Source organism: Pelophylax lessonae, assembly GCF_965119305.1.
Source record: "Pelophylax lessonae genome assembly, chromosome: 7".
Classification (NCBI taxonomy): Eukaryota; Metazoa; Chordata; class Amphibia; order Anura; family Ranidae; genus Pelophylax; species Pelophylax lessonae.
Window position 1 is genome coordinate 62556213 of NC_138774.1, and position 26721 is coordinate 62582933.

At 43.8% G+C, this 26721-nt stretch overlaps 1 protein-coding gene across 1 annotated transcript in view; it reads right to left on the reverse strand.

Annotated features, from left to right (window-relative positions):
- LOC309560042 (complement C2-like) overlaps positions 1 to 26721 on the reverse strand; it is a 137041-nt gene that overhangs the window by 54574 nt on the left and 55746 nt on the right. Inside the window, exons 7-11 of the mRNA XM_082263548.1 lie at positions 23590 to 23731; positions 16314 to 16448; positions 9240 to 9329; positions 4340 to 4477; positions 2248 to 2366 (exon numbers count right to left, since the gene is read on the reverse strand). Coding sequence (XP_082119674.1) covers positions 2248 to 2366; positions 4340 to 4477; positions 9240 to 9329; positions 16314 to 16448; positions 23590 to 23731 — 624 coding nt within the window. The remainder of the gene's footprint in view (positions 1 to 2247; positions 2367 to 4339; positions 4478 to 9239; positions 9330 to 16313; positions 16449 to 23589; positions 23732 to 26721) is intronic.

Here is a 26721-nt window from a genome sequence, read left to right on the forward strand (position 1 = left end):
CTGTGCAATTTTCATTTTTTGCGATATTAATTAAAAAAGGCGACAATTTTGAAAAAATAACAATATTTTTCTACTTTGACAGTTAAAAAATATCCAATATATTCAATTTTTGTCATATATTTAGGCCAAAATGTATTTAGCTACATGTCTTTGACAAAAAAATTCTCAATAAGCCGCGTTATGACCGGAAGGTTTTACCCCATTCCTGACCAGGCCATATTTTGCGATTCGGCTCTGCGTTACTTTAACGGACAATTGCGCGGTCGTGCAACGCTGTACCCAAATTACGTCCTTTTTTCCCCCACAAATAGAGCTTTCTTTTGGTGGTATTTGATCACCTGTGCGATTTTTACTTTTTTGCGCTATAAACAAAAAAAGATCGACAATTTTGAAAAAATAACAATATTTTTCACATTTTTTTATATGAAATTCCCCCCCAAAAAATGTAAAAATCTAAATTTTTTATCATTTTAGGCCAATTTGTTTTCCGCTACCAATTTTTGGTAAAAAAAATCGCAATAAGCGTATTTTGATTGGTTTGCACAAAAGTTATTTTGTTTACTAACTAAGGGAAAGATTTCTGTCATTTTTGGTGTTTTTTTTTTTAACGAGTAATGGCGGCGATCTGCGATTTTTTTTGCGGGACTGCGACATTGCGGCGGACAGATCCGACCCTTGACCGACATTTTTGACACTTTTGGGGGTACCAGTGACATTACTACAGTAATCAGTGCTATACATATGCACTGTTACTGTAAAAATGACACTGGCAGGGAAGGGGTTAATTTTTATTGGAGAGGGAGGGGTTAATATATGACTGGTGCTTACTGACGTGTGTGGGGGGAGGGGACTGAGTGACACAGGGACAGATCGCAGGTTCAGCTATGCTGAACCCTGCAATCTGACCCTGCCTGTCACTTAGGAGATCCGCCCGCTTTGTTTACACAAGCAGGCGGATCTCCACACTCGATTCCCCGACGATCGGGGAAGAGCAGCGGTGATCACCGCCGCTCCTCCCCTGGCTCGACTCCCGCTGTAACTGAATACAGCGGGAGCGAGCCCCCAGCGGCGCTTAAGAGAGGGGAATGTCTGGTGACGTAGGTCTACGTCGCCAGACGATAACGAACCACTTTGCCACAGTACAGTCAACGTGACTGGTTGGCAAGTGGTTAATGTGAAGGGGGGGTTCTGATGTGAAGGAGGGAGGTGTAATGTGAAGGGGAGATTCTAAAGTGAAGGAGGGGGGTGTAATGTGAAGTAGGTGCTCTGATGTGAAGGAGGGGGGGTGTAATGTGAAGGGAGGAGTCTGATGTAAAGTAGTTGCTCTGATGTGAAGGGGGGGGGGTGTAATGTGAAGAGGGGAGTCTGATGTGAAGAGGGGGGTCTGATGTGAAGGGGGGGTGTAATGTGAATGGGGGAGTCTGGTGTGAAGCAGCTGCTCTGATGTCAAGGGGGGGGGGAGTGTAATGTGAAGAGGGGAGTCTGATGTGAAGTGGCGGGGGGAGGGGTCTCTGATGTGATGGGGGCTTCTGATGTGAAGAGCGCTCTGATGTGATGGGGGTTTCTAATGTGAAGTTTTTTTATTGGAGCGTGCTTAGTTATTCATTTAAATGTTATTTATCCAGTTATAAAATAGTTTTTTCATTTCAGCCTGCAAATATTTGTAATATACTTGATGTGGCCCTGAAAAAGTTTGGAGACCGCTGACCTAAAACCAAGAACAATTCTTAGATGTGGTGGTGGCGTTAGTTTTCTCTTCTTTTTTCAGGCTAAGCACAGTTTCTGCAATTACAGAAAAATGTTGAGCCTGCCAAAAATTCAGTTATCTTGTAACTTCCTGCCCATTTAACTGAAATCACAATTCATGCTATCAGCTTTTCTAGCTACCAATCAGTAACCCATTTAAAATTTGTATCTATAGTCCCATTTGTACTAGCGTTTGGGCTTAAAATCCTTCACAGTGAGACTCTCTATGGACCCCCTTGGACTGAGGGATGGTTGGCTTAAGATAAAGATCCAGAGCTCTTCAACTCATGGCTGTTTTTTTCCAGATACTATTTAAATATTTTCTTGATAATGATGGGCAGCCAGCAAGTAAAAGCAAAGTTTGAAGGAGGAAAAAATAAAAAAAGATGGTCCAGCGGAACACCCATTATTTCTGGATTTCTGCCATTTTAGCCCCAGGATAGATTGAAAATTGAATGCTTGTTTTAGTAATTTATAATGAATAACTTATTTTTTACTCACATTAATTAACACATTCCATGGATGTTTTTTCTGATTAGTTGTTTCTGAGCTGTCATCATTTTGGTCTGGATCTGAGCTCTCATCGTTCAGGCCGCACATTTCCCCGTAATTCTTAATTTCTGTAATAAATTTGCAAGCATGATTAGTTCTGTTATTTATTTAAATATGCAAAATGCTTGGCTCTTTCCAGCTCTTCCCATGGATTCTGTGTCATAAATGTACTGATATACTATATACAGCAACAACTGCAGGGAAGGAGGTAAAGGGAAACAGGGCGAAGCAAACATCAGGTGGAAAGGATCGATGGCGGAGGGAATGCAGATTGGAGCAGGTCAGGGTGAGTAAAGGTGGTACAGCTCAGGCAGGTTCAGAATACAGCAGTAATGGGTACACAGCAGACAAAATGCTAAAATACAAGGTGGCAGGGCCGGCGCCCTAGGCGAACTAGGCAGCCACCTAGGGTGCACTGCTGCCTAGGGGGGCACAGCCACGGCCACTGACTTCCCTACTAGCCTGGCCGGAGAACACAAGGGGCAGAAGAATGCCACCCTACACAGGGCTGGGGCGCTGACTGACTCTCCAGAGAAAGCAGCAGTCGTGAAAGACATCCGTCAGGGCTGCTGCGGAGGAGGTCAGCTTAGCCTGTGAGGAGGGCCACACCGAACAGGCTTCTAGGAGTCAGAGGACAGCTGGGGAGGCGGAGGAGGTGGGCACCATGTCTCAGGTCTCCGGACACAGAAGAAATTCTGCTGGCCCAGTGAGCCCACTCTGACCCAGTAGTCACCCGCACCCTAGGCGAGACTAAAGCCTGAGAGTAGGAGGACCACTGGGGAGGCAGAGGCGTATGGATAGAAGCCCATACCCCAGATGAAGTCTCCCTAGGTGAGACTAATGCCCGGGAGTAGGAGGACCACTGGGGAGGCGGAGGCGTATGGATAGAAGCCCATACCCCAGATGAAGTCCAGGTGGACGAAACGTATGTCGGGTTGGATTGAGCTCATCTCAAAATATTGCACCCATTTGAGACTGTTTGTGATCACAATCTGAATGCCTGTTATTTATATGGAAAATGTAAGTTTTCTACTTTTTAATAAAGTTACAAATTTTGGATGGTATTACACTATGTGGAGCTTTTTTTTCTTTTTTGGAGCACCTGAGAGATCGGAGGAGAGACAGATTACCAAGGGTCCTATTAACAAGGCTTAATAACCTACTGCTTGTACGACTCTTTGCCCTTGGCATTAGAGTCCACTATCTCTGGTAAGCGCTCCCGATTTTTCCTTTCAGTGATTGATGCACTGGCGGTGATCCTTTTTTCATTTTGGAACACAGAATACTTTCCTTTCAAACACGGATTTCACTTTTGATTCGGACATTATATATTCACAATTTTGTGGACTATTGCACTGTTATACATTCTACTGAAATTTTGAGTTATATGGAAATATACATTGTTATACTTTGTTATATTGTACAGTTTTGCACAATGCACTTTAGTTGGTTTTTTAGTATCACATTTTAAGATTGAAATGCAATTATGTGATATCATACATTACATCATTCTGACTGGTTTCCATGTCTTTAACGCTACACTGTTTATGTTTTTTAGTTATGTTTTTTAGTTGTTTTATAGAAACAGTATTCCCCAATGGCAGTGGCCTCTCCCAGCAGGATAATGTGCCCTGTCATACTGAAAAAAATGGTTCAAGAATGGTTTGAGGAACACAACAATTAAGTTGAGGTATTGACCTGGCCTCCAAATTCTCCAGATCTCAACCCAATCGAGCATCTGTGGGATGTGCTGGAAAGTACAATCCATTGAAGCCCCACCTCAACACTTACAGGATTTAAAGGATCTGCTACTGATGGCTTGGAGCCAGATACCGCAACATACCTTCAGAAATCTAGTGGCGTCCATGCCTCAACAGGTCAGGACTGTTTTGGCGACTAAAGGGGACCTACTTAGTATTAGATGGGTGGTCATGAAGCTATAACTGATTGGTGTATATCCAGATAAGAAATTATCTCTTAAAAAGTAAAAAAAGATTATAGACTGCTGTGGTGCAAGAAGAAGAAAAATAGAAGACCATACTTGTTATCTCCTGAAAGACTTGCTCAATGTGCTCTGGTTTTTTCAGTATGAACATGTGCTTCTCCTTCTCCTTCTGAGACGCTATTTCACTCAGTTCTACCTTGTCGATTTCCGTACCAATACCAAAAGCATAGATATCTAGGGGAGGACCAGACAACACACATATATCACTTAGTTATTGTAAAAGAAAATGCTTACATTTCCAGCCTCACATATTAATTGCAGCTCCAGATTTATAAATGTCGTTTTCAAGATAATCCTGCTTACATGTAATGCTATTAGTATACTGCGTTCAATGCTTTGGTACTCAAAGCAGATAAACTAACTTATGAATTGAAATCAAACAAATAAATTGGGTCAGTCAGGCTTCAAAACATATGGGGCCTCAGGCATTCACAAAGTTTTCCACTGCATTGGTTAACATAGAGGGTTTATGGGTAAAGTTTGGTAGTACCATGCATGTGTGGTGGCTGCTTTCCGGCCGATCTCCTACCTGGTCAATCACCACCACCTGCTCACTTCTTCTCTGGACACCAGTAACTAATACAGCGGCAGAGCGAAGAAAATGATTATGTAAAATAGGTAAAGATGCGCTGCTCAAACATGGGGATTGCTGCACTTATAATTCCTGAATATTGGAATAATTGGCAGTGAAAAAATAAAAGTAAAGTGCGCTATCCTAAAACTGCATAGATATCAAATGAAATCAATGAGTGTGTATGTGAGCAAAAATTACAAAATGGTAATGTGAAAAAATAATGGGTTAATAACCAACATGAAAAGTTCACAGGTGCACAGTATAATAATTCTGTGAAAAGAAAAATTCAAAATCGTGTGCATATGATTCCTAAAAAAACAAATTTAGCCAGTGATGATAAGTTCATAGAAATATGATGGATAAATATGTGAATAAGTCCCATATAAAGTCCTACTCAGTGACATATGTTAGATGCTGACATGTGAAACATCCGAGTGCTCTGAGTGTGTGTAAAGGTAATGGCCGCTTACCAGCAGGCTGCAGGCAAGCAGCTTAAATCACCTGACTTCTCAGTGTAGGAATGCGATCCCCCAGCGTTTAAATTCTCAAGCCGGCATCTTCTCTGTCGAAACGTGAACTGACCAGCTCTTCAGAATGTAGTCCCGATCTTCTTTCACTCTCTGCTTCTGCTGAGATCATCAGCACAGCAGCTAGCAGGCTCCATAGGCAGAGAGCAATTTTTAATGTAATGTAATTTTTGTTCACATACACACTCATTGGTTTCATTTGATGATATCTATGCAGTTTTAGGATAGCGCACTTTACTTTTCTTTTTTCACTGCCAAGGAAAATGATTGCATGTCCTACAGAAGCTGCTCTACAAGCTTACAGTCTGGTCTTCCATTAAAAGTTTACATGTTTTATACATAAGCACCAAATATATACTCATGGTAGTAAAGTCATTTTGTAGGAAACGATGCTGTTAGCGTGAATCACACACTTATTATAGTTAAGCCATTTTGTAATAGAGCAGGTTTTAAGTGCCAACCACATGTTCTTGGTAGTAAAGCCATTTTGTTGGAAATTAGGTTCTAAGTGCCAACCACACACTCATGGTAGTAAAGCCATTTTGCAGGAGACTAGGTAGTAAGCACCAACTACACATGCATGGTAGTAAAGCCGTTTTGTAGGAGACAAGGTTGTAAGCACCAACCACACATGCATGGTAGTAAAGCCGTTTTGTAGGAGACAAGGTTGTAAGCACCAACCACACATGCATGGTAGTAAAGCCATTTTGTAGGAGACTAGGTTGTAAGTGCCAACCATACACGCATATCAGTAATGCCGTTTAGCAGTAGACAAGGTTGTAAACACCAACCACGCAAGCATAGTAGGTAATAAAGCTATTTTGTGGGAAACTAGGTTGTAAGCTCCAACCACACACTCATTTTAGTAAAGTAATTTTGTAGGAGACTAGGTTGTAAGGCCAAAACACACATGCATGGTAGTTAATTAGGCTATTTTGTAAGAGGGTAGGCTGCCAACCACACACTCATGGTAGTAAAGCCATTTTGTAGGAGACTAAATTGTAAGTGCCAACCACACACTCATGGTAGTAAAGACATTTTGTAGGAGACTAGTTTGGAATTGTTGACCTCAAATGCATGAAAGAAACGACATTTTGTAGGCAACTAGATTGTAGGCACCAACCACACATGCATGGTAGTAAAGTCGTTTTGTAGACGCTAGGTTGTAAGCACCAACCATACACTCATGTCAATTAGGCAATTTTGTAGAATATTAGGATGGAAGCACAACCTCCACATGGTAGTAAAACCATTTTGTAGAACGCTAGGTTGTAAGCACCAACCATACACTCATGGCAATGAAGCAATTTTGTAGAATATTAGGATGGAAGCACAACCTCCACATGGTAGTAAAGCCATTTTGTAGGACACTAGGTTGTAAGTGCCAACCACACCTGCATGGTTAGGGCACGATTCCTTAAGGACATGCAGGTATTTTTATTTCTTTGCTGCTGCATTGGTTATTTGTGTCCAGGGGAGGGGTTAGAGCAGGGTTCTTCATACTATGGCCCTCCAGTTGTTCAGGAACTACAATTCCCATCATGCCTAGTCATGTCTGTGAATGTCAGAGTTTTCTAATGCCTCATGGGACGTGGAGTTCCGCAACAGCTGGAGGGCCGTAGTTTGAGGATCCCTGGGTTAGAGGATGTCAGTGATTGAGTGTAAGGAGATCTAGAAGAGGAATGTCGGAGGATAAATAGGAAGTGGGATCTGTTTGGGAAGTGTTCTGTGGCAGATGCATGAGCGTCCGCAGGTAGGGGCAAGGGGGGGGGGCCCTCCTGGAATCACAACTTCCCCTTTCAAGTGGTTGTTAAGCCACTTTATACCATCCTGTCTGGTCTGTTTAATAATCCTGTGTGTCTGTTTATGTGTTTTAAAAAAATAAGCCATTCTTTACCAGTTTTCAGAGGGCCGAACACTGCTCATGTGACCCATCAGCTCTCTCCTCTCCCCATCTGACAGCTGCCTGCAGCGGGCGGGGCCGAGGATTCCTCACTGATGTCAGTTGGGAGGGATGGAGGAGGGGAGGGGGAGAGAAGGAGAGAGGCCACAGGTCAGGTGAGCGGCTAGTTGCTCTCTGAAAACTTGTAAAGAATAGCTTATTTTTATAAAACACAGACACAGGGGCACACAGGATTATTAAATAGACTGTAGACAGGATATGAAACTTTAAATGAAACTACAGCAGCAGGAGGAGAGGGGTGCGGGCACTGACACAGGAGCAGACAGGCAGGGAGGGAGGGGGGAAGAGGACAGAGGTGGACAGGAATGCTGCAGATGACGGAGGCACGTAAACTGACCACAGTGTCAGGGCTCAGCAGCGATGGCATACCGTGGTCAGTTTACAGAGGGGAGGACATAGCCCGGCAGGATCAGCCAGGTATTTTAGGTGATAGAAGGGGCCAAATTACACAGCAAAGCACTGTGCAGTATAACATGCTTTAAAGGAACGGGATCATTTTTATTTTATTTTAGGTTAACAAATGCTTGAAAAATAAATGCTGCTGTTTGCTCTTTAAAAATAAATACTCAAAATAAGTATAATGACTAAGCCCCTCCCCTTCAGGACATTGCTGAAAAGGGGCAGAGCATGGGTGACCTTAAAATGATGCCCCCCCCCCCTGAAAAAGTTCTGTGGACGCCCATGGGCAGAGGTAAGGTATAGCCTTATCTTCTGGAATAATCATTGGTTCTATTGTTATTAATGGTCCTCTAAAGTTATGCATACCATGGGATAAATATCAGAAAATTCCCTGGAAATTAAACGTGTTACCGCTGTTTAAGCTGCCACTCCACTGCACTGGCATGTACTTATTCACTCATACTATTCAGTCAGTATAAATATATACAGTGCATATTGAGAGGGAGGTAGAAAAGATAATGATAAGAGATATTAGTGGGAGCAAGATAAAATAGAAGAGAGAGATTAGGGAGAGAAAGAGAAAAATGAATTCTAAATTCTAAAAGAGAAAATAAAGATAACAGAGGAAAATATATAAAAGGGAGATAGATAAGAGTGATAATAGAAAGAAAAAGAGACAGATGAAAGAGAGAACGATAAGACAGACACAGAGACAGACAGACAGAGACACAGGGCTTTTTTTCAGGGGGAACACAGTTCCGGCACCTCCAGTCTGAATGTATTCAATGGCAAAAGGGTGCTGGGGTCAGTGGGGTGAGCTGAATGGTCTATTGATGCTGGCTGCTGAGGAATCTATTGTTGCTGGGGTGAATCTATTGTTTCTGGAGGGCATTTTGTTTTGGGGGGGGGGGGGAGAGGCTACTGTTGCAGTGGAGGATTTATTGTTGCTGGTGGGAACTTGTGTTGCTAGTGGGCTATTGTTTTCGGGGGGAGTCTATTGTTACAGGTGATGATTTATTGGGGGGGGGGATTGTTGCAGGGGGGCTATTTTTGTCGGGGGGCTATTGTTGCTGATTGCAGGGGGATCTATTTTACTGTTTTTTCTATTGTTGCAGGGGAAGATTTATTGTTGCTGGGGGGATCTATTGTTGGGGGGGGGGGGGGGTCTATTGCTGCTGGTTCCAGGGGATCTATTCTACTGCTTTTCTAGTTATCATTAACAAATTCTATACAAATTGCCTACAACCACAACATGATACTTGGTTCTGTATTCTCTAAAAGGGGGGTACTGGGAGGTGGGTAGAGGGTGGAACCAAAGGACAGTGCTCGGAGGTGGGTAGGGGGTGAGGACAAGGGGTGACTCAGAAGAGGGGAGTACCTGCACATATTCTTGGAGAAAAAAAGCCCTGCAGACACATATTGACAGATAGATAAGATAAGATAGATACTGTAGATAGATAGAATCGGCTTCACCTAGGAAATCCTCTCTCTTTGGAGTGATGTCTAAGAAACCTTTAATTGTCCTTATCATATCCACAGGCCGACCACCCATGTTGGCTCTTCCTGGATGAAATTATACAATGACAATGTATTAGTTGGTTACTATCATTTACCAGTCATTGGTTATCGGTCATCACATCACCAATTTACTCATTCAAGGACATTCTGCAAAATATCACAAACAGTGTAGAGAACTAATAGTACCTATTATAGAATGTACATTTATGATGCAGTTGACATCACTGTATGTAATGCTGGGACATACTATACAAGACTGCTGGAGGAGCACTAATGCACTATATCTGATGAGGACTTGTTACCATACGCATGTACTGCTATGATTCCAGGTCCACCGTTCCCTTCTCCTTGTGCTGGGCTTTCTATGATGGACCGTATCATGCCAACCCATTGAAGCTGCAGGGAGGTAATGGTACTGTGTGACGGATCCTAATTTTTTATTTGCGTGTCACTGACCATATAATAGACTAATAAAAAAGAGTGTATTACTAACTAAAGCCAATGCTTTTCCCCATTTTTTTGATAGAGTAGAGATCGTTTTTTATTTTTATTGCAGTTTGTCACATCCTGTCTAACAGACACAGCAGGATATGAGAGCAAATCTCTACAAATTGAGGGGAATTCCCACTAAGTCAGTTGTCACTGGAACAGGGGTCCCTATTGAAACATTTCTAATATACCTACAAAAAAAAAAAAAATAGTTCCCACCGTATTATCAAAATTAATAAAAAAAAAAATGAAAGTAGTAATGCAGTCTCTACATTAAGATTAAAGAAAAAAAGCCTTTTACTGTAGGTGCAACATTCCCTGCCCCTCTAAATGCTTACCTGAGGCAGACCTCGATCCAGTCCAGTGCTGTGCCCAAGAGCAGAGGAGCTCCTTTCTCTCTCTCTCCCTCCTCACTGGCCATTGGCTCCAGCTGCTGTCAATCACATCCACTGACAGGGGCGCGGGACCAAGCCACATTGTGTGTGTCAGTAGATGCACACAGTGCAGCTCGGGAGCAAGCCTGCACAAGTAACTCCCCCCCACAGCAGGCAGCTTGCTAGGGGAAGAGTACTCTAAGTGTCGGTACACACTAGGGCGACACGACTTCGGGCAAGTTATGCCGTCGCCCGTGCACCGTGACTTCGGCCCGGCTTGCAACGACTTCACATAATGGAAGTCAATATAAGTCGCTCCAATGTCGCCCCGAAGTAGTGCAGGAACCTTTTTCTAAGTCGGAGCGACTTCAGTCGCTCCTATTAGAACGGTTCCAATTGCTCAGCACGGTCTGCTACTTGTCAGGCGACCAAGTCGCCTGACAAGTTGGAACAGCGTGAACCGGCACTAAGGCAGGAGGAGCCAGAAGCGTTGGTGTGGGACCCCGGAAGAGGAGGATCTGGGACACTGTAGAAAACCATTACACAGAGCAGGTCTGTATAATGCGTTTATTTATTGTTTTTCAGAGATAGCTGAGAACCATGTAAATTGTAAATGATAATAGTCAACACAGGCACAGCAAGTTACCAATTCACAAGATTTGTGGCAGGATCAACAGGTATTCAATTATCGAACAGATATAACAAAAAACTGTCAATAGTATATTTAACAGACCCAATGGAAAAAATAGGCAAAATTCATGGTTAGGGTTTAAATACAATTCAATTCAGGCACTGCTTTGCTTTTATGGGCTTGGTGACTGGGGAAGTGGTTGTAGAGGTTTTTCACCTTAAAGTGGTTCTAAAGGCAGAAGGTTTTTTATTTTAATGTATTCTTTGCATCAAGGTAAAAAACGTTCTGTGTGCAGCAGCCCCCCACAGCCCCTCTAATACTTACCTGACCCCTAGCTCGATCCAGCAATGTGCACAAGTGCCTCGGCCATCCGGAACTCTATCTCCTGACTGGCTGAGACACAGCAGCGATACCCATTGGCTCCCACTGCTGTCAATCAAAGTCATTTAGCCAATGAGGAGAGAGAGGGGCGGGGCTGAACCCCAGCTCTGTGTCTGAATGAGCACACAGAGCAGCAACTCAGCTCGGGTGCTTCATAGGAAGATGCTTGCTGTGGGGGCACTCGACAGGAGGGAGGAGCCAGGAGCGCTGGCGAGGGACCCAGGAACAGGAAATTCCAGGCTGCTCTGTGCAAAAACATTACACAGAGCAGCAGCAGTGGCGGGTCCATAAGGACTGCAGGGGCGCCGCCCCTAATCTCCATGTGCCCCCTCGTAATTTCCATGCACCGCCTCCTAATCTCCATGCGGGGTGCCAGACTCATAGGTTTCTGTTAATTTTTTTTTTTTTAAGCACATGATTAAACCCCGAGGCTCTAATTGGCTTCAAAAAGTTTGGGCTTAGGGCACAGAATGCACCCACTTGTGACTTTAGCGAATCAATATTTTTTATTGTCTTTACAGGAGGCGGATCCTAAGACCCGATTAGCTGGAGAAGAAGCCGGGAAAGTCACGACCTTCATGGGGTAAGTGCAGACCTGGCGGGGGGGGGGGGTGACAAGGGGCACCACCAGCCCCCTTGTAACTGCGCTCGGGTCCCATGCCTTAGTGTACGCGGGGGGAAGCAGAAAGCAAAGTATTTAACCACTTTCGGGAGTAATATGCAGCCCCATGTCCAGACAATTACATTAAAGGGATGGCCATGGTTTTGATAAAGAAGAGACTGGGACTTTAATGTATTTGTCTGGACATGCGGCTGCAGATTACTACCAAAAGTGGTGTAAAAGTTTGCTTTCTGCCCCTGGCTGTCCAACTCAGTGCCCAGGAGGAAGAAGCAGAGGTTTTAGAGGTGCTGAGCTTCTGGCTGGTCCCTGAGCTCCCAGCTCCACACGATACACCCCCCCCCCCCCCAGTAGAGGCGCTGCACAAGAACACCGGATAGAAGAAGCCGCCATAGACCAGGTGCTTGGGAAGTCGGGGGATGGGGAGGGGGGGGGGGTTGGGGGGAGGTGGAGATGGGCATCAGGTTTGTGCCCCTCAAAGAATTTCATCACCAGCAGAGCAGGTAAGAGCCGGTTCACACTGAGGCGATCCGACTTGCCGGGGCGACCTGTGAAGTCGCGGTGCACAGCGCGCAGCGTGACCTGGGAGCGACATGCACGGACTTCATATCATTGAAGTCAATGCAGGTCGCTCCAGGTCGCCCCAAAGTAGTACAGGACACTTTTTCTAAGTCGGAGCGACTTGTGTCGCTTCTATTAGAACTGGTTCTGTGCTGATCTATGGCAGGGGACCCACGGCGACTTGTCAGGCGACCAAGTATTGGCTCTTAGTATGAGATGTTTGTTATTTTTAAAGAAATAAAAACAAGCCTTTAGCATCACTTTAATGCATTATCTGTATTAGGGTAAAAGAAAAAAAAAATCCCCACTACCTGTCTTACTTTCCCCCATTCCTAAACACTTTCTTGGCTCCTGTCCCTAACTCCAGCACTGCTCTGCTCACCTGCTGGTTTCAGAGGAGATACTGAAAGCAATGGGAGCTGTCAGTCAAGCTCCAGCGGAGCAGGGGCATGGCCTATCAGTGCTGTGTGTGTCTTTGGACGCACACAGCCCAGCTCAGGAGAGCGCAAACACAGCTGCTTCCTTAGCACACAGACTAGGGAGAAGTTGACAGCGCCTTTAGGGGACTGCCAGAAGAGGAGGTACGGGACCTCTCTATGTAACATCAAGCCACAGAGTATTACCACTTTTTTATTTTATACCAATATATATATATATATATTTACACTGCTCAAAAAAAATTAAAGTAACACTTTGAAAACACATCAGATCTAAATGTGGAAAAGTCTCATGCTGGATACTCATACTGATTTTGACTGGGTAATGTGTTAGGAAGGAAAGGATGCCACATGGTGTGATGGAAATGAAAATTATCACCCTACAGAGGGCTGAATTCAAAGACACCCTGAAAATCAAAGTGAAAAAATTATGCAGCAGGTTAGTCCATTTTGCTGAAAATTCATTGCAGCAACTCCGAATGGTACTCAGTCGTTTGTATGGCTCCCATGTGCTTGTATGCATGCCTGGCAATGTCAGGCCATGCTCCTAATGAGACAATGGATGGTGTCCTGGGGTATTTTGTCTCAGATCTGTACCTGGGTATCACTGAGCTCCTGAACAGATTGAGGAGCAACCTGGTAGCGTAGGATGGACCAAAACATAATGTCACAGAGGTGTTCTATTGGATTTAGGTCAGGCCATTCAATGGTATAAACTCCTTCATCCTCCAGGAACTGGTGGCATACTCTCACCACATGAGGCCGGGCATTGTTGTACACCAGGAGGAACCCAGGACCCACTGCACCAGCATAGGGGCTTACAATGGGTCCAAAGAGGTCATCTTAATACCTAATGGCAGTCAGGGTGCCATTGTCTAGCCAGAAGAGGTCTCTGCATCCCTCCATGGATATGCCTCCCCAGACCATCACTGACCCACCACCAAACCGGTCATGCTGAACGATGTTACAGGCAGCATAACGTTCTCCATGGCTTCTCCGAACCCTTTCACATCTGTCACATGTGTTTAGAGTGAACCTGCTCTCATCTGTGAAAAGCACAGGGCTCCAGTGGTGTACCTGCCAATTCTGGTGTTCAATGGCAAATGCCAATCGAGCTCCACAGTGCCGGGCAGTGAGCACAGGGCCCACTAGAGGACATCGGGTTCTCAGGCCAGCCTTATGAAGACTATTTCTGATTGTTTGGTCAGAGACATTCACACCAGTGGCCTGCTGGAGGTCATTTTGTAGGGCTCTGGCAGTGCTCATCCTGTCCCTCCTTGCACAAAGGAGCAGATACCGGTCCTGCTGAAGGGATAAGGACCTTCTATGAACCTAGCTAGCTCTCCTAGTGTAACTGCCTGTCTCCTGGAATATTCTCCATGCTTTGCCCAAAGGTGTTGTGTATGTATTTTAGGGAGTGTGCCCATTCTTTTCTAAAGGGTCCTCAAAGCACCTGCATGTAGTGAATTTGACCTTAACCACTTTAACACTGCTCACATTGCTGCTACTGCAGCAATGTGGTTCCTTATCGTCCAGTGACGTAGACCTACGTCGCTGGACTCCGCCCCTTGTGGGCAGCGCGCACGCGCCGCCGGAGGCTCGCTCCTGCTGTTTTCAGTCACAGCGGGAGTCGGGCCAGGGGAGGAGCGGCGGCGATCGCCGCTGCTCTTCCCCGATCGTCGGGGAATCTACTTTGGAGATCTGCCCGCTTGTGTAAACAGAGCGGGCAGATCTCCTCAGTGACAAGGAGTGACAGATTGCAGTGTTCAGCATAGCTGAACATGCGATCTGTCCTTATGTCACTCAGTCCCCCCCCCCCCCACGTCAGTAAGCACCAGGCATACATTAACCCCTCCCTCTCCAATAAAATGGACCCCTTCCCTGCCAGTGTCATTTTTACAGTAACAGTGCATATTTATAGCACTGATTACTGCAGTAATGTCACTGGTACCCCCAAAAGTGTCAAAAATGTCAGTCAAGGGTCCGATCTGTCCGCCGCAATGTCGCAGTCCCGCAAAAAAAATCGCAGATCGCCGCCATTACGCGTTAAAAAAAAACACCAAAAATGACAGAAATCTTTCCCTTAGTTAGTAAACGCAATAACTTTTGCGCAAACCAATCAAAATACGCTTATTGTGATTTTTTTTTACCAAACATAGGTAGCAGAAAACAAATTGGCCATTTTTACATTTTTTGGGGGGAATTTCATATAAAAAATGTTAAAAATATTGTTATTTTTTCAAAATAAATGCTCTTTTTTTGCTTATAGCGCAAAAAGTAAAACTCGCACAGGTGATCAAATACCACCAAAAGAAAGCTCTGTTTGTGGGGAAAAAAAGGACGTAAATGTTTGTTTGGGTACGGCGTCGCACGACCGCGCAATTGTCAGTTAAAGTCGCACAATGCCGAATCGCAAAAAGTGGCCTGGACGTAAGACAGCAAAATCCTCCGGTGGTAAAGTGGTTAAAAGATAAATTTTTTCTCTTTGAGGGTGTATGCTGTTTCTAGGTGAGCTCCAGTTATTCCTGGTTGAGCTCCATTTACCTGGTGGGCTATGTTTAGCCTTTGGGGAATTACGTTCTTTCTCTGCGTTGTTTTCCCACCCCTCATGCAAATAATGCTTTAGGACGTCCCAATGTTTAAGAAGAAAATGGAGCTGCGTCTGTCAATAAACGATAGAGAAAACGGGATTTTTGACTTACCGTAAAATCCTTTTCTCTGAAGTTCATTGACAGACGCAGCACCCGTCCCTCTATTTCTGAGAGGGTTGGGGTTTTTTACTTCTGACACTGCTTGCAACAAAACTGAATCCTATAGCAATTGTCAGTTAAAGTTGCACAGCGCCGAATCACAAAAAGTGGCCCAGACGTAAGAGCCGGTTCACACTAATGCGGCTGCGGCGTTCGCATGTAATGTCGGAGCGCACTGCTCCTTCATTACATGCAATTGGCTGTGCGGTGCGAGTTTAGCCATACACTTTGTATGGCTAAATTCGCACCGCACCCGCAGCAAACACGCACAGGACCCTTTTTTGCAGCCGCATCAGGATCGGATCGCACAGCGGTTCACACTTGTGCGATCCGATCCTGTGCGAACTGCAAGATCGCACTGCGATATGCGATCAAACTGGGGGTGTCGTTAAGATTACATTGACACCCCCAGCGTATCGCATATGGCAGTGTGAACTGCCGGGGGCGCGTTTGCGATGCGGGAACAGGCTGCGAATTCGCAGCCTTCCCGCATCGCATAAGTGTGAACCGGGGCTAAGACAGCAAAATCCTCCGGTGGTAAAGTGGTTAAAGCATGGAATATCTTCCAGCGCATTAGAAAAAAAGTGTCAAGTAAATTTTTTTTGACTGTAGATGCTCACTGAGGACTCATAGATACGTATCAGTGCACCCTTCAAAACATACTCATAGATATAAGTGAGCCTGTAAATTGCCCATAAATTGTAGTTAAAGGTTTGAGATATGTTCGTCTAGTGATACATCTAATGGCAAATAACATGAATGACATTTAATATATTGTTTTCCTTACCATCAGTCAACAGAATAATGACATGTTGGATTGAGTTCCACTCATCATCTTTGTACTGTTGCTTCTGGAATGACATCATTTCATACACCTTTTGCAAGGCCCCCTTAATGTTGGTTCCTTGTTTATCACGGTGCTCTAAAAAAAAAAAAAAAAAAAAAAAGAAGAAGATGAAGAGGAAGACTCAACCAATTACTACTATTACTGGGAATGTCTATAAATTCAAAAAGCGATGGTATGCTTTCTCATTAAATCCCAATTCCACCAATTATGCAATTTTTTAAACTAAACAACTAAACTCTTTCAGTCAGCACTCACTACTTCTATATTTTTGTTAAAAGAGATTTTTATTTGAACAAATTCAAGCATACAGATTCCAGAAATACTCACAGAACAATACAAAGTTGTGATGCACAGGAACAGATAATCAGACTTTAGGGCCAGATCACAACTTGGAAACGCAGTCTGGATGCATTCCAGATGCTTTTCTCCATGCGCGTCTTTGACACGTTCCAGTGCGTTTTTTGATGCAGTCCAGTGCATCCCCCCCACCTCTTTTTTCTTCACCACTTAAGCCCCGGAAGATTTTACCCCCATTCTGACCAAGGGGTTTTTTGCGATTTTTTACTGCGTGACTTTAACGGACAATTGCGCGGTCGTGCGACGCTGTACCTAAACAAATTTGACGTCCTTTTTTCCCACAAACAGAGCTTTCTTTTGGTGGTATTTGATCACCTGTGCGATTTTTATTTTTTGCGCTATAAACAAAAAAAGAGCGTAAATTTTGCAAAAATAACAATATTTTTCACATTTTTTTATATGAAATTCCCCCCCAAAAAAATGTAAAAATCAAAACTTTTTAACATTTTTGGCCAATTTGTTTTATGCTACATATGTTTGGTAAAAAAAATCGCAAAAAGCGTATTTTGATTGGTTTGCGCAAAAGTTAATGCGTTTACTAACTAAGGGAAAGATTTCTGTCATTTTTTTTTTTTTTTTTTAACGCGTAATGGCGGCGATCTGCGATTTTTTTGCCGTACTGCGACATTGCGGCGGACAGATCGGACCCTTGACTGACATTTTTGACACTTTTGGGGTTACCAGTGACATTACTGCAGTAATCAGTGCTATACATATGCACTGTTACTGCAAAATGACACTGGCAGGGAAGGGGTTAACTTTATTGGGGAGGGAGGGGTTAAGTGTGTCCCTAGGGGCGTGCTTTCTACTGTGATTGGCTGTGGCTACTAGTGTAGGAACAGTGATCAAGTCTGAACACTGTTTCTACACAGGGGAGAATGACAGGCGGCTTGTTTACATTAGCCGCCTGACTTCCTCCCTCTGTACCGACGATCGGCGAGTGACGGGCGGACATCGGGTCCGCCGGTCACACGCACTAACTTCCCTGTGAACGAGTCGTGGCGGGCGCTCGCCCGCTATTGGCTCACAAGGAAGTGACAGGCAAGTGACGTACCGGTACGTCACTCTGCCTGGCCGGGGCTGACCGCCGCAGTATATAGTCGTGCGGCGGTCGGCAACCGGTTAAATAGGGACATGTGTGTTCCAGTGCATTTTTGGTGCGTTTAAGTGCGTTCTAGTGCGTTTTTGAGTGCAGGAAAAATGCAGCATGTTCTACTTTTTTTTCTAGAACTGGAACTGCAAGCACTGGTGTGAACTTTGCCATTGGAAACCATATAACCTACTATCCATGCGTTTTTGATGCAGAAAAAAACACACTGGACTGCATGTGGTGTAAACCGGCCCTGAGCTCTCTAAAGAAACCACACAGCCCCACCTAGAGGCTGAGCACAGCAATGAAAATTCAGATGTAGTATTATACCATTCTCTAAGGCTAGATAAGTGCCGGTTCACATTTGTGCAATGCGGGAACGCTGCGAATATGCAGCGTGATCCCGCATCGCATCCGCACCTCTGGCAGTTCACACTGCCATATGCGATACGCAGGGGGTGTCAATTAAAAGTTAACGACACCCCCAGTTGCGATCGCATATCGCAGTGTGATCTGCAAGTTCGCACAGAATCTGATCGCACTAGTGCGAACCACTATGCGATCCGATTCTGCTGCGGATAAAAAAAAGCCTCACGTGCGAGTTTATTGGGGATGCGGTGCGAATTCAACCATACAGAGTGTATGGCTGAAATTCGCACCGCACATGAGATCGCATGTAATTTAGGAGCAGTGCGCAAGATCCCGCCGTTCTGCCTGTGAACAATCGGTGGGTCCCAGCGGACATCGCGTCCGCCGGACCCACTGATTGTCTCCCGCTGCTTGAGGGAGAGGAGAAGAAGTGGGCAATCAGCGGCTACAGTACATGTTCCTCTACATGTATAAAATAGTGAGGTAATTGGCGCTGCCTAAAAGGTCTCTATAATTCGGGTAAATCAATAGCTTATATACAGAAAAAACATCTCATATATATATATATATATATAAATGTATAAAGTGCAGTATAGGAAACAGTATACAAAAGTATATGTTAATTAAATAACTGTACGTGCACATGTTCAGAAATGATGGGTTTAGCCAGTAGATGCTGGCTAGTGTGTCCTCAGTTAGCAAAAATAGGAAAAGAATGTGAACTTCCAATCTGAATAAATTGCTGGTGGTAAAACTAAGGGTATGCAATATACTCTTTATTGAAAATATAAACAATGTACTCACATTTAAAAGGCAAAAACAGGCGATAGATATCGTAGGGACCGCAAGACCCTCTTTAGCGGTGGCTTCCGGGACGCTATGCTGACCAACCGCCAGATCTGCGCTCCACCAGTGCGGAAGTGACGTTATTATGCTTGGCGCGTTTCGTCATCAATGACGTCTTCTATCGCCTGTTTTTGCCTTTTAAATGTGAGTACATTGTTTATATTTTCAATAAAGAGTATATTGCTTAAACGGTACATCACTATATGAGGCTCTCTCTCTATAAGGAACCCTGGATCCATGCCCTATGAGTACAATTGGTACATGACCTATACAGTATACACGACTACAGGATTACTGTAAAAGAGGGATCAGCTTATAGGAATACCTTGGACCGGACAGTGGATCTGGGTCTTACATGCTGGTTACCCCTGTAGGGGTGATATTTTCTAGTGAGTGCGGCAGAGATTGGGAAAAAGGGAGCACTGTTTCCACACCCGCCACCCTAACACCCGGAGCACCACGAAAATCACCCGCGGAGCCGAACACTGTTAGAGCTCACCTCTATACGGACTTATTTTGGACATTCTCTACTTATTTGATCGATTGAGCTCCTTTTAAACACTGCTATAGACTATTATATATAAACTACATCCTTTTCACCCTTTCTTAATATTGATATATATTTTTTAATTTAAATCACTTGCACTTACAAGCACTTTATCACCATTAATTTAATAATATCTTTGCTGGATCATATATCCCACATTGCACTTTAAGTTTGAGGTGGTATTTCACTGCACTAATTGCATACCCTTAGTTTTACCACCAGCAATTTATTCAGATTGGAAGTTCACATTCTTTTCCTATTTTTGCTAACTGAGGACACACTAGCCAGCATCTACTGGCTAAACCCATCATTTCTGAACATGTGCACGTACATTTAGTAGATATAGTTGGATGTTATGCGCACTGGTATTTGCACTATCCCACTTTATATTCACATTTTATATTTTATATTTATTTAGTTGCATTAACTAATTAACATATACTTTTGTATACTGTTTCCTATACTGCACTTTATACATTTATATATATATGAGATGTTTTTTCTGTATATAAGCTATTGATTTACCCGAATTTTAGAGACCTTTTAGGCAGCGCCAATTACCTCACTATTGTATACATTTTTAATATTGACCTTTTTGGTCTATATTTTAGAGGTAGGCAGCAGCCATTTTTAAGTATCTGATAAACACACCAAACTTTTTCTCCATAGCGCGGATATTATTGTTAATCATGTTCCTCTACATGCCGCCACCCCCGCTGCCCTCCTATCCAGATGTACAGGGGAGCCGCATGGGCCCCCTGGAGCATAGGACCAGGTCACAATGGCGACCCCTTGCGTCACTGCCCCACCTCTCCACCTCGTCTAATCAGAGAATGCTTTGCATTTATTGAGGAAATGCAAAGTTTCCCCTGAATGGCACCCGTACGGAGCAAGCGCCCTCTTGCGTTCAGTAAGCAGAATGGCAGCATCAAGGCACAGAAGACAGAAGCTAGCGGCAATCAGTGGAGTAGCGATGCCCATACCTCCTAACTTTTTGAGATGGGAATGAGAGACACCTATTAACAAAAATGTGTAGGCATAAGACATACCCCCCTGCCATGCCCCCTTAACCACTTCTGGAGCAGAAGGATTTGCCCCCTTAATGACCAGGCCATTTTCTGCGATTCAGCACTGCATTACTTTAACTGACGATTGTGCGGTCGTGCGACATTGTACCTAAATAAAATTGATGTCCTTTTTTTCCCACAAATAGAGCTTTCTTTTGGTGGTATTTGATCACCAGTGTTGGTCATGTAACCTAAAAAAAGTAATTAGTCATAGTTACTTCTCCCAAAAAGTAACCGAGTTAGTGACTGAGTTACATCAGTAAAAAAGGAACTAATTACCAGGGAAAGTAACTATTGCGTTACTTTAAAAAAATAATCAAATATGTCAAATATGCCACTTGTATGCGTGGTATTTGCTGAGTGGTACCTGAGTGGTATTTGCTGAGAGTGTCACTGTGGTACCTGCATGGTACACTGTCGGTGTATAGGGTGGGTGGGTAGATGTATTTGGGGGTCAGTGGGTGTATAGGGTGGGTGGGTAGGTGTATATAGGGGTCAGTGGGTGTAAAGGGTGGGTGGGTAGGTGTATATAGGGGTCAGTGGGTGTATAGGGTGGGTAGGTGGTGGTGGCTGGTGGTGGTATGGCGCACTGTGGGGGTCTGAGGCCTGAGTCCTCTTGACCAGTGTTAATTTCGTCGACTAAAACCGACTAAAACGTTTTCGTCGACTAAATTAACACAATTTTAGTCGACTAAAATACGACTAAAACTAAAACAATTCAGATGACTAAAATACGACTAAAACAAAAATGGCATTTTAGTCTTAAGCCTAAAATACGACTAAAACTAAAATGGCATTTTAGTCAAAAGACTATAACTAAAACTAAATCGAAATTTGCTGCCAAAATTAACACTGGTGCACGCTCAAAGCTTAATACCATAAATAATAACATATTTTCGATTTTTCACTCCAGGACCAGCAGTAGTATATAATGAGTTTGGAAATTGTAGAGAAATGCTTAAATAATGCATTACAAATTACAATTGAACTACACCCATTCGATTATAGATGAATAAAATTAGTTTTAGTCGACTAAAATGTAGGATGTTTTAGTCGACTAAAATGTACTGGAGTTTTAGTCGACTAAATACGACTAAAACTAAAACACTTGCAGAAGACTAAAATGGGACTAAAACTAAAATGCCATTTTAGTCCTAAGACTAAGACTAAAACTAAATTGAAATTTGCTGCCAAAATTAACACTGCTCTTGACTGTGTGAGTAACCGTATTTTGTTTTTTTGATTAATTAATGGCCGCCCTCTGCCCCCTGAGTGCCCTTCTCATGGCCTGCCTGGGCCGCCTGGGGCGTTGTACTCTGCTCCGCACTGCCTCTCTCTCATCTACTGAGGCCAGTACTGCGGACAGCGCCGGCCTCGGTCATAGAGGAGAGGAGGAATTACACTACTGCCATCGGTAGATGTAATTGCGGTGACGCAGCTGAAATAATTTCAACGGTGTTACCATGAGGGGACAAGTAATCAGTTAGATTACGCGTTACCCTCTAAAGTAACTGCGTTAAGTAACGCCGTTTACTTAAACGCAGTTACTTCCATCACTGTTGATCACCTGTGCGAAATTTATTTTTTTGCGCTATGAACAATAAAAAGCGACAATTCTGAAAAAAAAAAAAAAACAATATTTTTCACATTCTGCTATATAACATTCCAAAACAAACAAAAAAAAATTAAAAATCACATTTTTTATCATTTTAGGCCACTTTGTATTCTGCTACATATTTTTGGTAAAAAAAATCCCAATAAGTGCATTTTTATTGGTTAGTTATCTCGTCTACAACTAGGGGGAAGATTTATGTCATTTTTTTTTTTTACTAGTATTGGCGGCGATCTACGATTTTTAGCGGGACTGCGACCCCTAACTGACATTTTTGACACTTTTGGGGGGAACCATTGACATTTCTACAGTAATCAGTGCTAAAAATATGCACTGTTACTGTAATAATGACACTAGCAGGGAAGGGGTTAACCCAGGGTTGATCAAAGAGTTAGGTGTGAGCCTAGGGGGTGTTTACTAACTGTATGGGGGAGGGACTTGTGAAATGAACACAGAGACCTGTGATCCTAAATAGGAGGATCACAGGCGCTCTGTATTCATTCCAGGGAGAAGAACGGTCTGCTGTGTTTACAACAGCTGACCGTCGTTCTCTCTCAGCGGGGAGCAATCGCGGGTGCCACTCAGGCAGCAATCGCGGCTGCCGGCTCCGTGGTTCGGCATCCCCCCTGCCCCTGTTCCCGTGGATCGGCATCCCCGCTGCCTAGTGGGGGTGGGTGCGCGCCTCCGGCGATGCACGCTCTTCCCCAGGAGCGCACCTGCGAACCGCCGTACCTGTTCGCCCAGCTGAGCCAGCCTGCCGCAGTATATCTGCGGCCAGCAGTCGGCACGTGTTTAAAGGAGAAATAAAGAAAAAGAAATGATTAGTTAATCCCACCAGTGCTTTTTTTAACCACTACTGTTCCTTTATATTGGCTTTTGAAATTTACAAATGCAGCAATTTAGAAATTGGATGAAAGGTTTAGCACTGGGAAATGCTTTTTGAAAGGTAAAAATTGCATTTTTTACACAACTATATAGATCAGACCAAAATGAGGGACTGATGAGGCGGATAGAGGGACAGAGGGACTTTGTTCCAAATCAGGGACAGTCCCTGGAAATCAGGGACAGTTGGGAGCTATGGCGGTGCCTATCACTGTGATTTCCACTTTCCATGGGGATCCCAGAGGAATGGCACATACGTACAGACTTACAAGTCCAAGCTGGACCAATGTAACTATGTAAAAAGTTCTGACCCAACCTCCCCAAGCTGAACGATTTCTGATGTATAAATTGCCAGGGTGGTTCCCTAGCTCATCCCGACACAATGAAGTCCCTGATACTCAGGACTTTGCAATAAAGTGTCACAAGATGAAGAAGGAAACACTCACTGCTGTATACAAGGTTCTTCTCAATCAGCTCCAACACATAGTCTATATCATTGGAATCCTTGTCATGAATTGAAATTATAACATTGGGCACCGTGGCATAGGACATAATTCCAAACTGAATCTTCATGTCAAACGACCCAAGCTGGAGGGGAGAAAGAAAAGGCATCAGGAATGGTCATGTTAATAAAGGAGATGGTGCATGCAGGTTAAAGAATATGTTACCCCAACATTTCATATTCCTGATATGTGCCTGCTATGCCATGTACTTGTATGAGAAAGTATCCTGTTCTCTTTGTATTGTTTCCTTTGTGTGAAATCCCTGGTGTTCCTGCAAGTCCCTTTGCTTTCCTATTAAAAACTGACCACACTAAGCATGATAACACAGCGTGGTTCATTCTCTAGCTGTGCTGGGAATTCAGCCTGCTCTCCTTCAATGATCAGAATTGTGCTGGCATCCCCCCCCCCCCAACACACACAGCCTTTCACTGGGAAGACCAGTGTACTGCTGTTTATCCTCCCCCAACTCATGTGCAATTGAGAACAGAGGGTATGTAATATAAAAGGTATTTATATGTAGCACCCTCCTAGACAGGTGCTAGGTAAAAGCATCTAATGCTCCTGCTTCTTATCAGGGGAGCCTGATCTTTAGTTAGGCCTGCTCTCTGTGCTCAGTGTGTATTCATCTGGTCTGAGGGAGTGTCCCCACTGTGTCCAATAGGGAGGCCTGTTGGACAGTGGAGGAAACCTGGCCAATGATACACAAGCTTTTGTAACTGTCCCAGTGGGTTGGCACCTGGAGAGGAGCATCATAGGATTGGTGATAAAAGCGGAGACGCATGTGACAGAGATTCTTTTGACGGGAGCAGAGTCCCAGGAGTAGGTGGACGGCTGTCTCTCCTCCTGTAGGTGTGAGGAAGATGGTTCATGCGGTCGGCCTAGTGAACCAGGTGTGGAGGTGAGCTGCAGAGGATCCAGAGTGCTGACAAGTGGAGCTGCTGGCAGAGACTGTTGGGAAAAACAGTATTGTGAGTACCAGGAGATTTGCCTAAGGGTCTGCCTAAAAGAGGGGACCACTCCAGAGAAGTCAGGGGATCAAGGATCTAGCTCACACAGGAAGTTTATCAGCAAAGGGGGTGCCGTGTAGTTGACCCTGAAGATTAGGAACAAAGGGGGTGCCAGGAAGGGCCTTGAAGAATGTTCTGCAGTACAGTCCAGTTTACCTCAGGATATAGTTACTGTAGAAAGGGAGTACACAAGTACCAACCCCCAGGGTTTTTTTAGCAGCAATGAATTTTATATAAAATGTATCAAACTGTAGTTTTTTTAAAAATGTACAATTGTACAATACAGACATAGGCCCCTGTCTCCTACAATAAGTGAATATAGTAAAACCTTGGTTTGAGAGTAACTTGGTTTGAGAGCGCTTTGCAAGACAAGCAAATTTTTAAAATAAATTTTGACTTGATATACAAGCGATGTCTTGATATACAAGTAGCGTCATGTCACAACTGGATATAAAAGAGAAGAGAGGTGCCTCTAAGTGTAGCAATATGGTTACATTTAATGAAGGTTCAATATTTAGCAGCTCACATGGTTGATGATTAAAACAGGCACATCTAAGTATGCAGGCATCTGGGGTAAAGATGTCCACATAGACCGTCCTCCACACTGCCATCTTCATCAAACCCTCCCACGCTGCGCTCCACAAGCGATTCAAAGTCTCGCTTTCAGATCACTCTACTGCAGGGTAGTCTTCCCAATCACAATTGCAGACTGACATCGGTGAGAGCCAGTGGTTCAGAAGATGATCTATGTGGACAGCTTTACCCCGGATGCCTGCATACTTAGATGTGCCTCTTTAATCATCAACCATGTGAATTGCTAAATATTGTACCTTCATTAAATGTAACCATACTGCTACACTTAGAGGCACCTCTCTTCTCTTTTATACTCTGTAGCTCCTGCTGGATTTTGCTTCTAATCCCCTTGTGGAGGCGCCATTTGTGGATGGACATTTTATGATGACACAACCTATCACATTGCTATAATCTTTCTATATAGACTTTATACTGAAAGACTTATGAATAAATGGTTGTGGAACGAATCATCCGAGTTTCCATTATTTCTTATGGGAAAATTTGCTTTGATATATGAGTGCTTTGGATTACAAGCATGTTTCCAGAACGAATTATGCTCGCAATCCAAGGTTTTACTGTATTATGATTTTCCAGGCAGGTGTCCACGCCCCGTTTGGTAGGCTCTAGATGTGGCTCCTTGTAGCCCTGTGCATTTTCTTTGCTGCCTCGGTGGGAGAATCCATGCCTCCATTTTTGAGGACGACTCCTTAGTTATCAACATGCCTTCTGGTTCCTGACCAACATCGCCAATTTGGTAAAGTTATCCTACACTCATGTGACAATATACAATCTTTGTTCCGTGTGTGTCCTAACTGTAATACATGTTCTTTTTAGACATCACAGACCCCCTGAGGAAGACCTTACTCTATAGGTCGAAACGTGTTGGGGTTTCCTGTATTTCAATGTGATGATCTTATCATGCGATTGTCATATATTTTTTGATACACCATGTTATTATGTTTGTAACCTGAGCTCATAATCTACCTATTTTTCTCCCCTTATGGGGATTGTTTTATCAAGTATGTTTTTATGCATTTTTTCATTCTACTAATAAAAGTTAATTTTTTAAAAAAAACTACAGTTTGATACATTCTATACAAAATTCATCGGTGCTAAAAAACCCTGGGGGTTGGTACTTGTGTACTCTCTTTCTCCAGTTCCTATTTTGGGGTGTGCAGCCTCTCCATTGAATGTGTTGTTCTCTGCTTGTCACCACAGTTTACCTCAGGATACAGTTTACCTCAGGAGACAGTTTACCTCAGGATACAGTTTACCGCAGGATACGGTTTACCTCAGGATACAGTTTACCTCAGGATACAGTTTACCGCAGGATACAGTTTACCGCAGGATACGGTTTATCTCAGGATACAGTTTACCTCAGGATACAGTTTACCGCAGGATACAGTTTACCGCAGGATACGGTTTATCTCAGGATACAGTTTACCTCAGGAGACAGTTTACCTCAGGAGACAGTTTACCTCAGGATACAGTTTAC